Source organism: Zonotrichia albicollis, chromosome 13 (genome assembly GCF_047830755.1).
Source record: "Zonotrichia albicollis isolate bZonAlb1 chromosome 13, bZonAlb1.hap1, whole genome shotgun sequence".
Classification (NCBI taxonomy): domain Eukaryota; kingdom Metazoa; phylum Chordata; class Aves; order Passeriformes; family Passerellidae; genus Zonotrichia; species Zonotrichia albicollis.
Genome location: NC_133831.1, coordinates 4,442,707 through 4,455,897, shown reverse-complemented (window position 1 = coordinate 4,455,897; position 13,191 = coordinate 4,442,707). Strand labels below are relative to the sequence as shown.

Genomic DNA, 13,191 nt, shown 5'->3' with positions numbered 1-13,191 from the left:
AAAGGGGAGGTCTGGACCCTCTCATTAATTACACTTTAAACCTGGGGCTGTTGTTTCTCTTACTGTTGCTCCATGGCACTTCAGCTTTATTCTATTTGTGAAGCAATGTTGCCCCAGGCTGGGGTTTAGAGAGAGCCCACCCTCCATCACCTGCACTCACACTGTCCAGCTCCTCAGTAAAGCTCTGTAGAGTTTAAACCTCCTCCCGTTACCTAGCTGAGACAGAGGCACCAACAATTAATTTCTAATTAATAACCTACCAGCTCTTCATTACTAACCTAATTAGCAGAGAAGACTCTGCGCCTAACCTCAGAAGACACAGCTAGGCTGCGGGCCCACCTGCACGGGGTCAAACACCCGATTGCAGCAGCCTCCCCCCCTTTCTCTGATGGGCTCCCCAGCAGCCAGGGCTGTGTGTGCTGGAATTCCCTCAGGTGAGCAGTGCCAAAAGCCATCTCCCAGTGTGGCTGGGCCCTGAGGGTGAGGGTGAGCACTGCCGGTGGGCACAGCTGCCCTCACGCTTGGGCCCCGCTGCCCTCACGCTTGGGCGCCATGTTGCGCCAGGTCTTGGCTGTGGTTTGTGAAGGGTTAACCCCCCCAGGAATGGTTAATTATTCCTCCAGGAATGGTTAATTACCCCTGTAGGAATGGTTATCACCCTCCAGGAGTCAATAGTTGCCCTTTGAGTGGATAAATAAGAGCAGATGTGAGTAGACACCAAGGCAGGAGGGATGGGCTTGGGTACCATGTTCTGCTAGGCCTTGGCAGTGGCTTGTGAAGGGTTAACCCCCCCAGGAATGGTTAATTATTCCTTCAGGAATGGTTAATTACCCCTGTAGGAATGGTTACCACCCCTCCAGGAATCAATAATTGCCCTTTGAGTGGATAAATAAGAGCAGCTGTGAGTAGAAGCCAAAGCAGGAGGGATGGGCTGCAGCAGGAGGAGGAAGCTCTGTGGAACTGGAGATAAAAGGTTGGTAAATTTGGTTTTTATTTAATGATTTTCTCTTTAATTGTTGCTAGAGGCTCTTGGCTGTTTCTGGAGGTAAGGGGCTGTGTTATATGGCTTCTTTTGCCTGGGAGAGCCCGTTGGGGAGACAAGTCCTGCCCTGTGCCAGGCTGTGGTACCTGCATCCTCATGATGTGAAGGAGGCCATGGCTGTAGGGATGGCCATGCTCCTGTAGGACCATTGGGAATGCTTCAATCTCCTTGTTCCCCTCTCTGCCCCTGATAGCAATGCTCCTGCAGAACCAACAGGAAAACCTCACCCTCCTCATTCCCCTCTCTGCCCCTGTGCTGGGATGGCCCCATAGCCGCTTTGTGCTGTGTGCAGAAAATAACTGCTCATGTTGGCTCAAATCTTATGTCACATTATCCTGCAGTGAATCATCTACCCCATGACTTGACTTCTATTTTTTTTTTTTTAATGAGTCCCTTTCCTGTAAAACAGGATGCAGATATGCCTTTGTTTCTTTCAGCCACCACCTACTTCTGGTGGGTCTGGTAACTCACTCAGCTGTTTGGCACCTGTGGTGGGGTTAGCAATGTCCAAATCCCAGTGCCCCCACACAAAGGCTGTGCGCGCCATGGAATGGCTGGTGCTGTTTTCTGTGGGATTTGCTCTATAGACCCCACCCAGCCTGGCTTCTAAATTCCTGGGTGCTCCTCTTGAGGCTGGGACTTCTACTTGGTGGCAAACTGACTCCCTGAAAGAAAAAATGGGAGGTGGCCAATCATGTATTTCTAGTCATAAAGATCTCTAAGGTTTTTCATTTTACTCTGCTGAACTGGCTTTCTGCCTATGTCAAAAAGAAAAAGAAAGCAACCAACCTGCTTTTTGTTTTTCCTTTTTATGTCTAAGTAGTGAACATTTTGTGGTCATGTAGAGCATTATTATTGATGCTGGTAGTTCCTGCTAGGTTTTGTTTGGATTCTATTCCAGCTTGAGTATTAATTTAAACTTGTGTTTAATGGAGGTACTGGAGCAGAGTTATTGCTGCCTGTGAGGGCTTAGACTTGGAAGGACAGTGTTTTCCCTCAGTTTTGGTCCAGGGGTATGTAAAGGAAGATGTAAGCTCTGAGCAGTAGACTAGCAGTGGTTGCATCAAACAACATTATTCACAGCTGGGAGCTCCTGCTGATGCTGGGGAGCTCAAAGTGGCTGGCAACTCCTTTATCCCTTCTATCTGCTACCTGCCTTTCCCTCCCCACATTTCCTCTCATCTCCACCAGCACAGCAGCCACCTGTGGTGGGGCAGAGCAGAAAGTGATGGCAGCTGGCTCTGCTGGATGAGCAAGTGAGGGAAAAACACCACTGATGAGAGCTGAGGAGACTTTTGATCCTTCTAGAAATGGGGGAAGGGTACTGCGAAGTAACCTTGGTGACTGCCAGGAGACAACTCAGAACAGAACTGGAGTGTTGTGATACTGGGGAGTGGCAAGGGAGGTGGAGTTGGAAATGCACTCAGGGGAATTCATTCCTAATCTTTGGTCCATCTGCCTGTGTTGCTTGCTGGGCTGCAACATAACCAATCCAGGGAAAGCAGGTCCCCTCTTTCAAACAGGAAAACTTTTTCTAATTGGAGGACATGTACCTTTGAAACTCTGTCCTAGATTCTAGTTTGTTGAATTAAAAGCCAATTCTGCCATTGCCTGAGCAGTTAATAAAATCTATTGCCTTATGATGCATTTTTTCTGCAGGCTAGAATGGATCTGTCTTGGTTGTGATTTGTGAGATTGAGGGGAAAACACAAAATATAGCCTATATTTCTACTGCACTGAAAAATCTCTGTGTTCTCCTTCTGAGGCTTGGAAGTAACCAAAACTGCAGAGGTCATTTTTTTAAATTATTAAAAATAAGTTTACCTTATTAACATTTTAATAAAGAGAATCTCTTTGCAGTGGTGCTCAGAGTTGCTCTTATTTCCCTCTGTTCAATTCCATTCTCTAAAAGGGAAAATACTATTGAGATATGTAAAGCATGATGTTAGGTGGAAACTAAACAGAAATAGACCAAAGCAAAAATGCTTTCTAAAGGTGCTGTGTTTGTAGAGGTGCTTGCTCAATATGTGTGATGCAAAATGAGGATGCTTTGTGAAGAAATCATCCTTGTAAAGCCATTGGTTCTGGTCATCAGACTCTATCCAATGCTTTAGTGATGATGCTGCTGATCTATTTGGGAAGTTGGCTGGCTCTCAAGGCAGAGTCTCTTCTCAAAGGCTGTTTCACAGTGAAAATATGCTCAGTGCAGCCGAGTGCATGAATGAAAAAGCCTCTGGTACCTTCTAGTCTGGCAAAATGCAGCACAAAACTCAACTTACTCTGTCTTTTCTGCTGTCCCAGGTAAGAAATATGTGGTTTTTTTCCTTGCTTTCTTTCATCTTTCTGCTTTTGTGCATTTGGATTTGAAAGTATTTGTAATTCAGCTCTGATTTCGGAGTAATTATACATTGCTTGAATTACTGTTTAAAGATGCAGGATCTCTGCTCTAAGGCAGTTGCTAGGAATGCAGGATCTCATAGTTCCCTGATTTACAATTACAACCAATTTGCTGTGTGATATATAGCATTTTTTTGTTTCCCTTCAGGAAGGGTGGCGGGGGGAATCTTTCAAGTGTCTCGGTTGCAGCTGCAGCGGCAATATTTTCTGTCATATCAAATGCTGCAACTTTGATTTGCCTCTTTCCTCTGTGCCTTGTGCTGTGTAGTAACGTGAGGTGCTGTTACAGGCACCTCACGTTATTTATTGCTTTTTTTTTCTTAAATAAAAGAATTAGAGGGAGGGGGAATATGGAGGAAAAATAAAATCAGACCTTGCAAAAGGCTCCCTTCGCCGTACTCTCCTGATAGATGTGTAACACTCCGTCAGTGACTTGCTGTGTAGCCTTTCTCTTATTAAATGTAATAGATCCCCCTCTGCCAGAAAGGAGAGGAAAAAACACCCAGCCTTAAAAACACGGAGCTGCCGGAGCCCCGCTGCTGCTGCCTGTCAAAGCACGGGGACTCGCTGGGCTTTCACTTCTCAGCTGGTCACTCTCCTTTCCCCTCGCCGCTCTCACAGGGCTCACTTTTGGGCAGCTCAGAGCAGGGTTGGAAATCCTTTGTTGTTGTCCAGCTTCAGTGCATTCTCCCTCCTTTTGTCTCGGGGGCTCCGTAAACTTGCGTTTAGTGTCAGTGGGCTGAGATCCTCTGCACCGAGCAGGGATGAAAGTTAATTCCTTTTTGAATCGAGTGGGTTTGTTAACCCTTGGAGGGTTGGTGGGGTTTAGTGTCAAACAAGTGCTTGGGACACTGAGCTTGACCCCCGGTGTTTGTGTAACTGCAATCTCCAGCAGGCATTTGGTCTGCTAATCCCAAACAGGGCAATAAGGAGACAAACGGTGAGGGATCACCACTGGGAGAGCTTCATTGCTAGAGCAGCTGCACGGAGTGTGAGGAGGAGGAGGCAGTAGGGTGATCCACATGCTGTCATCCACACGCTGTGGATCAAGGTTAGGGCACTCAGGTCCTGGTTTAACCTGCTCGGGAGTCAGGGCAGGGACGTGGGTGGTTGGAGCTGTGGGACAGCAGGAGGCTCCGCGCCTGGGTTGGGAGTGAGCAAGCACAAAGGCATTTGGGTGGGTTCGGGATACCAGCCCTGCTCCGAGCAGTGGAACAAATGAAAGCAGCTGCCTGGGGCCATGGGTTTGGTGCCGAGCAGCGTGTGCTGGTGCCACATGGAGAGTTCCTGGCAGGGCCGCTCTGCCAGCCAGGGCTGGGCTCCCTGGCAGCATCCAAGCGCAGGCTCTGGCTCTGCTGGGACTGGCTCAGCTGCTGCCCAGGGAGGGCTGAGCTCTGTCCTGTGGGCTGGGGAAACCCAGAGGGCTCCTGGGGACAAGAAGTTGTCACAAGTGGGCTGAGATCCAGCCTGGGCTGGCAGCTGAGCTGGCAGGGGGAGGCAATGCTCAGGGAGCAGAGGGGCGGGGGGAGAGAGAGGGCACAGGCAGTGGAAGGGTCACCTGTGGATGTACTGAACTGGTGCTCTCCTCTTGGCTTTGAGACCTCCCATCTGCTTTGCTTGGCTTTTTCTCTGTTTTGAGTCTTTTTTTTTGGTACAGCTTCTCCAACATACCACTGAATTAATCAGCTTGAGTTTGGATTTTCTTTAGTGGTCGCTTGTAGGAAAGCAGAATGCATGTTATACAAGAGGATGGACTTCTAGGGCCTATGAAACATAGCTGGCATTTTTTTAACAATAATGATTGCTTAAAATGTGATAGGTGCAGACACCTGATTCTGAAAACACCCTCTGCTCTTTATTGAAGACTTTCAGTGATACTTCAGAGTTTCTCCCCAGGCTGGGCTGATATGAGTTCTGCTGTACTGCAGGGCTGAGCTGTGGTGCTTTACCCTTACTTCCAGCTTAATTGCTCAAATTGCCCTCTGCCTTCTTTCTCAGCTTGTACAGCTCTACCTGGCCATGTCTCTCTCCACCATGTGAGCTAGTGCATGCCCAAGTTCACTTTCCAGATCATGTCTAAGAGTTAATGAATTGGGGAATGAATCAGACTGTAATATGGAAGTGTATGCAATTCTGTCTGCAGGTCTAGGCTGTTGAGTATTGGCAAGTTAAAGCATGAATTGGAGTGGATGCCATGCTGGGGAAAGAGATGGAATTTACTGAAACACTGTTTGGCTTTTCTCTTTGACACCCCACATACACAACTTTCATGTGACAGGAAAAGTAAACAGAAGAATGTGAGAAACAACATATTAAACAAATGCAGCCATCTGCTTGTGTGGTGGTTGTAACACATTTGGGGATCTTTTTCTGCACGTTTTCTTTTTTTCTCCCTTAGGAGTAGCAAGAATGTCTCATATGATGCCATGCTAGTGGAACCAGGAAGGACCAAGTTTGATAGAATTCTTTCTAAGCAGGTGCAATCTAGTAATCTTTCTGTGGAGGCAGAAGATAGTGATAACTTAGTTTCAAAGTAATGATAGCAAAGTTTGCAGTGTAGAGAAAAAAGTTTGAGGAAATTCTTTTATGTCAATAGGAGCATGGACTGTAAAAGGTTTATTTTTAATGAAGAGCCCATTTCTAAAATTAGTAACTTGGGTTTTGTGCTTTCTTGGTCTGCCTCTAATTCAACTGTGTTTTTAAAGTACAAAAACTTTGCCTTTTGAGTCATTAAAAGGATAAAAATGGAGAGGCACTTTTTCATATCAAAGCAGCTCATTAAGTATGTATGCAAAAACTGAGGTAAACAGGTGAGCAATAAATTAATTTTTCCTTTTGCAAAGATTTAGTCTACACTACTACCAACTGTTCTATTTTCAACAAGAGGAAAACTGAGCATTAGCTGGAATAAATGAGAGAGATGTTTCAAGTAATCCTTTAATTCAGACTCATCTTTAAAGCTCCAAAGCATAACTATAATATACAGCTTTATTGATCTGAAGCTGACAATAAAAAGTAAATGTACTCTGATAGCTTATGCAGTTCACTATACAGGGTACAGTAAGCAGTAAATGCATACTCTGATCTGATAGAATTACAAATCTGTGTTTTACATTTTCCCCAAAGGGTCTTTTCTAAAACCTATATACAAAATATTTGTTTTAAGCCAAAAGTTGTTCACAGGCTTCCTTTATTATGTTATGCATTTCATGCAGAGAGATGACTCAAAATTTGTGAGTAAGGCTTACAGAGAGAGGAAAAAGTCCCATATTTTTTATAATTTTAACAATAACTGTCACGTTTCACTGGGTTGCAACCAAATAAATTGGAAAAATGTGTAGATTTTACAAGCTTGTCATTAGAGTGAATAGAGAAAATTAGTCCTCAAACTCTTCCCCCTAATGCAGAGCTCACACTGCTGCATTCTTAAGCTTTTATTTGTTCAAATTTCTCCAGAAGAGGGCTCCATGCACAGCTTGAAAGGCAGCACCCAGGTATTGAAAGCAAAAGGAATTTAACAGCTTCAGGAAAAAAGACAAGTCTTGCTCACACAAGTGTGTTGATATAACACTGCAGATTATGCTCAAATTCTGACCAAGTATCTCCCTGTTCTGTCGTGTTGGTCTTGTTATTTGAGAGTTCTAGAGAAGTACTGTGGTTATTTTGCCATATCAAAGTTGTAAAAATGCTTTAAAAATGTTACAGAAACTCAATTGTCAATTACTCTGTATAATTATTTCTACTGATGAGCACTTTGTGAGCACACTGATATTTGCTCCCCACGGTTTCAGGCCATCATTTTTGGCTATGCAATCAAAACCCATCTTCCAGTTGCTTATCTCATTCACAAGATGGTGTCTCCCAAAACACAGAGCCATTCCAGTAGTTGTGCTGTCCTATTTCTCAAATATTACCTTGGAGGGAAGGTTGGCACTGGTGAATTACGATGGTTTTTGGCTACAGCTCTAACCTCTAAAAATATCCTTACACAGGACCTGACCACAGCCCTTACTGCCTGCTAAGCAAGGGGGGTTTGTTATAGTAGACAAGTGAAAACACAGAAATGCTTCTGCAGTTATGGCAATTAAACCCCACTTTGTGTACCCCCTGAGACTCAATCCTTCAATCTAAGCTGTAGTTTAGGTGATATGTTGGGTTCTGCTTTCTGTTTCTGAGAATCAAAACTTCAAAAAGGTTTTCTTAGCACATGTAATACTTGTGCTGTGATCCATTGGGAGTTATTGACTTGGCTTTTAGTGACTTGGCAGCTAAGAAATGGGTATTCCTAAAAGCTGTCTCAGTGCAGCAGGTTCTATTAGAACCACTTAGATGGCAACAGTGGTGCCCCTTCAAGGAATTGTGAAGTTACGTCTTCCTTTTCTTCCTGTTTGCTGCAAGATAAGCAGGCTCTTCCCATTCCATTAATATGTAAAAGCAAGGCAGATAACAGAGCTCTCAGTGTTCCACTCTTGCAGCATCACTGCTGGAGCTGCATCTCCAATCTTCAGCTGCTGGCTTGCACCAGTGTGCTGGATGTCAGGATTTTGGCCTCAGGTTTCAGAGTTCCTGTGACAGCACAAACCTGTGGCAACAGCTCTCTGGCCACAGGGAGCAACAGGCACAACTTTCTCAGGATTGGCCTGGGGAAGGCTGTCAGAAGATCAGAGAAAAGAATGAATAAACCATTTTGACCTTAACTGGCTGCACCTGTTGCGAACAGGTGGGATGTGTTATGGAGATTGGTTCACCAAAGGGTGGTTTATGATTGGCCAGTGCTGATGGTGTTTGGATTGGAGGCCTAATTGGTTCCACCTGTGTCACGGCTGTCTGTGAGGGGGATAGGTTTCTTAAAAAGTGTAGTGCAATAAAGTGATTAATCAGCCTTCTGAGAAGCATGGAGTCAACACTAATTATTGCCTGGCTGGGGACCTGTGAAGAAACAAACCTTCCTGGAAGATGGAGGCTTCATTCAGGATTTTGAGTACAAAGGTCAGGTTGGCAGGGGTTTTTTTCTATTGTTTCATGGACAGTTACAGGGGCAAAATTCACTGTGTTGGTGCGTATCACTGGTATTCCAGCCAGCAGGGACAAATGTGTCCTGGGGGCTGCAGGCTCAGCTTTGCCAACTGAGAAGGGAGGGCATTGTCCTACTCTTCTCTCCACTGGGGTAGCCTCAGCTTGAGTGCTGAGGGCAGTTTTGGTCACTACAATGTAACAAAGGTATTATTAAATGCTTAGAGTGTCCAGAGCAGGGCAGTGAAGATTGTGAGGGGCCTTGAGGGGAAGTGGTGTGAGGAGTGTCTGAGGGCACTTGGCTTGTTCAGCCTGGAGAAGAGGAGACTGAGAGGAGACCTCATTGCAGTCACAACCTCATTGTGAGGAGAAGAGAAGGAGCAGAGCACTGATCTCTGCTCTGTGTGACCAGTGCATGACCCCAGGGAATGGCCTGAAGTTCTCATGGGAGGTCTGGATTTGATATTTGGAAGTTTTTTCACCCAGAGATGAAATGGTCTCCCCAGGGCAGTGGTTGCACCACTGAGCCTGAGAGAGATCAAGAAGAGTTTGGGCAATGCTCCTGGGCACATGGAGTGACTCTGGAGGATGGTCCTGTGCAGGGCCGGGAGTTGGACTCGATAATCCTTGTGAGTCCCTTCCAATTCCACATATTCTGTGATTCTAACTAGAGGTTCATCTGTGCAGGCAAAAAGACAAATCTGCAATGTCCACTGGGGAGGAGAAACAGAATGAGAGGCATTTATCATCCTTAGGAGACTAAGTGGGCTATTGCATTTCCCAGTTAACTCTGGATGATATTAGTGGGTTCTTGATCATGGCCATATGGTTGCACTGTGCCCTGCCCTGATCACCAGATGGAAGGGACCAGCCCAGATGGGAGGCTGTGTTTTTCTGTCACTTCACGTGTCCTGCAGCTAACACAATGTTAGTGTACACAAATCAGGAGGATATTAAACGCCAAAGAGGAGAGAAAAATAAGACTTGCTTTATTAGTCACTGTTTCATTACTTGGAGGTCTTGGAAATTTTCCCACTACTGCTTTTTCAATTTTTTTGATGTGTGATGTGGACTGTATTCTCTGTCAAATGGAAGAATTTAATTCTTTGAAAGCCTTACTGTTTCATATGAAGGGAACTCATTCTGCTCCTATCTTATCCAATATTCTACTGTTTTGCATCATTAATTTTCTTGGCTAGAGGAAAAAAAGGAGGATTTTAAGATTTGGTTCGATGGAGCTGGTTAAAACAGTTCTATGAACAGACTAAAATACATATGAGGTATTAAGAGTGGGGTGAATCTCTTCAGCACACAGCAGTTTTCAGTATCTCTAACCACTTGGAAAAGCTGATTAAGGTGTTTAAATAACTTCTGATATCTCTGAATGTCCGTGTATGGATGTCCAATTTGGTATCTTTATGGGCCTTGTTCTTAGGAAACCGAACATCCATCTTCAAGCTTTTGAAATGTCTCAAAATGGGACACCTATACACAGCTTCCTGAAATTAATTAGATTTTATTACTTAACATTCCTTAGACTCCATTTGAGAAAGGTTTTGCTCCCAAAATATTCATTTAAATAAAGAACCCCTAGCAAACCATTAATAATGGCTATTTATTTCTGTCTAAATTATTTAATTCTCTTGCTGTGAACAACTAATACTTAATTCCTTACTAGTAATGGCAATGTATATATTTCTAAAAGTTAATATTTAATTCCCAGGGACTTTGCAGCCTGGGATGTAATGAAGAACAAATAATTCTTGTGTGTATGAAGGCTGTGTTAGCAGTGCCGACAGCAAGTGTGTTTCTAAAAGTTTGCAGACTTTTTAGGATTTTGAGTAATCATGGCAGATGGACCTTGTGGAATTTGTGTGTAACAGGGACTCAAAATGCTGGAGACCTCAGCTTCTAGGCCATTAAGGTGTCACAGTTCTGCTAATCTGGCTGTATGCAAAGAAATATTTATACCCAAAACTGGAATTCAGGACAGGAGTTGCTCACTTACAAACATCAGTACCTGTAAGCTCAGGTTACCTCAGCTGTTACTGTTGGTGTGTTTGTTACCCCTGTCCCTTCCCAGGGCTGGGTGTGAGAGCTCCTTCCCTGCTCCAAGGCAAGGCTGACAAACTTGGCTGGACACTCAGCTGGGGGAGTTCTGATTCCCTGCATTAATGGCTGGCTGCCACATGGGCAGGAACACAGCTGTGGCACACGTAGAAAGAGCATGGATAACTGCTTATATTGCTTCAAATCAATCCATAAAAGCGTTGACACGTTGAGTTTTGTTCAAACTGCCACAGAGCAAAAAACCCCAAACGTGTTACAAAGCACTTATCATGCTGATAATTGGCTCATCTACTTTATAGACACTCAATCTCCTTCTTTTCATCTTCTTGGCATAACTTGGAGTTGGGCTTCTGTACAAGTTGTCAGTAAAGAGTCCTGGAGTCAAACACAGGGGATTTTGAACCTGCAAGTGTAAAACAAAAGCTGGCAGTTGTCTGTGGGGTCACTGTATAAAGGGAGTTATCTCAGCTGCCTGAAATAGGAGTATGATCCACTGCTTGTAGAGACAGCATAAAAGGATAGAGGCAGGGGAGTATGTTGTAAAATTTCCCTTTCCTTAGCCTGTTACAGTGTTCTTGTGTATAATTGCATTTTCAGCAGCAGGTAACTGCTTGGGAGAAGAGAAAACCCCAGAAATGGTGTCCCCATGATCTGGCATTTTCCCATAGACAAACCTTCTTGCTCTGAGTTCCTCTGCTGCCAGATAAGGTGTATTTATACACTTCTCTTGAGACAGCCCTGTGCTGTCCCTGAGGAGCTGCATTTTATCAGACAACAAACAACTATAACAAAATGTGAGAACTGAATATAACACTGCTCTGGAGTTGACAAAGCAGGAAATCCAGAGCATCTGGTACTTTGCTCCCTGAGTGAAAGGAGATGGATTTAGGCATTAGAATTGGATGGGCATTTCCTTCCCCATCAAACCCATTGTTTCAGCGCTCTGTCAGAGGAAGCTGAGTTGCTCCAACTGTGCTTTCAGCAAGAATGGATATCTCAGCTGCGGGTTTGAGTTGATCTGTACAGTTAAATAACCAGCCAAATTAAAGGTGTTCAGCTTGACCTTCTGCCAAGATAACTGGTCTTGCAAGTGCCAGGAAGTCTTGGTTATAATCCAGGTGAACTGCAAAATGAAATCCCTGTGGGTAAAGACAAATGGGAGTGATATGAAATAGAACAATACATAAAATTCTGTCTTGGTTTCTGGGTATACTGTTTAGCTTGCTACCTAAAGGTTGTATTTTGTGCCAGGCAAAGTGAATTCATTGTTTTCTAAAATGTTTGTTTTCATAATTCATGATCAGATTGAACTAAGTGGACTCTGAACTCTATAAATCTTGATTTATGGATATTGATATTCCTGTCAATTTACGAATACACAGCTCTGACCTGAACACTAAAATAGTCAGGTACATATTTGATAATCTTCCCTTAATAATGGATCATAAAATGGTTTGAGTTGGCAGGGACCTTAAAGAGCATCTCATTCCAACCATTCTGCCATGGGCAGACACCTTCCACTAGACCTAGTTGCTCCCAGCCCTGTCCAGCCTGACCTTGAGCACTCTCAATCCGTTCTGTCTTGGACTTGGGCTTCTGGACCTGATTCTGTGTGGAATGTGGCAATATCATTGCAAGAGGCATTATTTAGGGAACAAAGCTGTAGGGATGGTCAGGAAAGCCTGAAGTAAAGGGAGCATACTGTCTTGCACCCATATTCCCTGCTTTTTGGGAATGGATAAACCATCTAGGTTTGAAATTACTGTTTTCTTCTAATGTTTTAAGCAGCAATGTCTTATTTAAAAATAATAAACAAGAATGCAATATCCTGTGTTAAATGTCACCAATGGTTTTCCTGAATTGTTGATCTCTGCAGTTTGGTTATCAATGCAGAAATTTGGTGCTTTGTGTGGTGAGGCTATTGATTATTGTAATCTGGAAAAAGAGCAGCTGATAAGTTCACATACTATGCGTTACCAGGAAGTAAGATAAGGATGCTGGGGATAAATAATGAAATTTTGTAGAAATTACTTCTGGTCTTGCACATCTCTCAACTTCACTTGTGTGTGTTTGCCATAGCAAGGCATTACTGCTCCCACCAACACAGAAGCAAGTCTCCAGAGGATGTGGATTGATTGCATTGCCCTCCTTTTGTTATCTGGGTGAAGGATGGGTGGTGTCAGTGCCATGTGCATTCCTGCTGTGCACGTACCAGGATGCTTACACAGCTTCTATTGCTGTGATAGCTGAGCACCTTACCAATGGTAATGAATTTATCCTTGCTTCCCTAAAATAACTGCTCAGTTACGACAGGAACATTATTCTGAAATGGGAGACAGCCTCCAACATCTGCCTGTTTCAATGACTTGAGGTCTGTTATCTTAGGTGAGTAATGATGTCGCCTGCTGTCACTTGGGCTGCTGGTGTTGATTCAGTGGTGGCACTTCATTCCACTCCAGAAAGATTAATTCTGATTGGAGGGAGCCCAGAATAAATTCAGTTTCTAGGCCAATCAGAAGGTGGTGTTTCCAGGAGTATTTTAATAATGCAGCTCAACTTTTGAGAATGTAATTAGTTATGATTTGCCAAGGAACTGCATATCTCCATACTTGCATAGAGAGGAAACTAATAAGATAAAATATAATCATAGCTGCACAGAGCTCTTTAGG

At 44.0% G+C, this 13,191-nt stretch overlaps 1 protein-coding gene across 2 annotated transcripts in view; it reads left to right on the top strand.

Annotated features, from left to right (window-relative positions):
* Nucleotides 1–3,155: 3,155 nt before the first annotated feature.
* The window catches only part of CDH13 (cadherin 13), a 444,090-nt gene continuing 434,054 nt past the window's right edge, over nt 3,156–13,191 (top strand). For both annotated transcript variants that reach the window (XM_074550802.1, XM_074550801.1), the window contains exon 1: nt 3,156–3,343. In XM_074550802.1, coding sequence (XP_074406903.1) covers nt 3,299–3,343 — 45 coding nt within the window. In that variant the 5' untranslated portion in view covers nt 3,156–3,298. The remainder of the gene's footprint in view (nt 3,344–13,191) is intronic.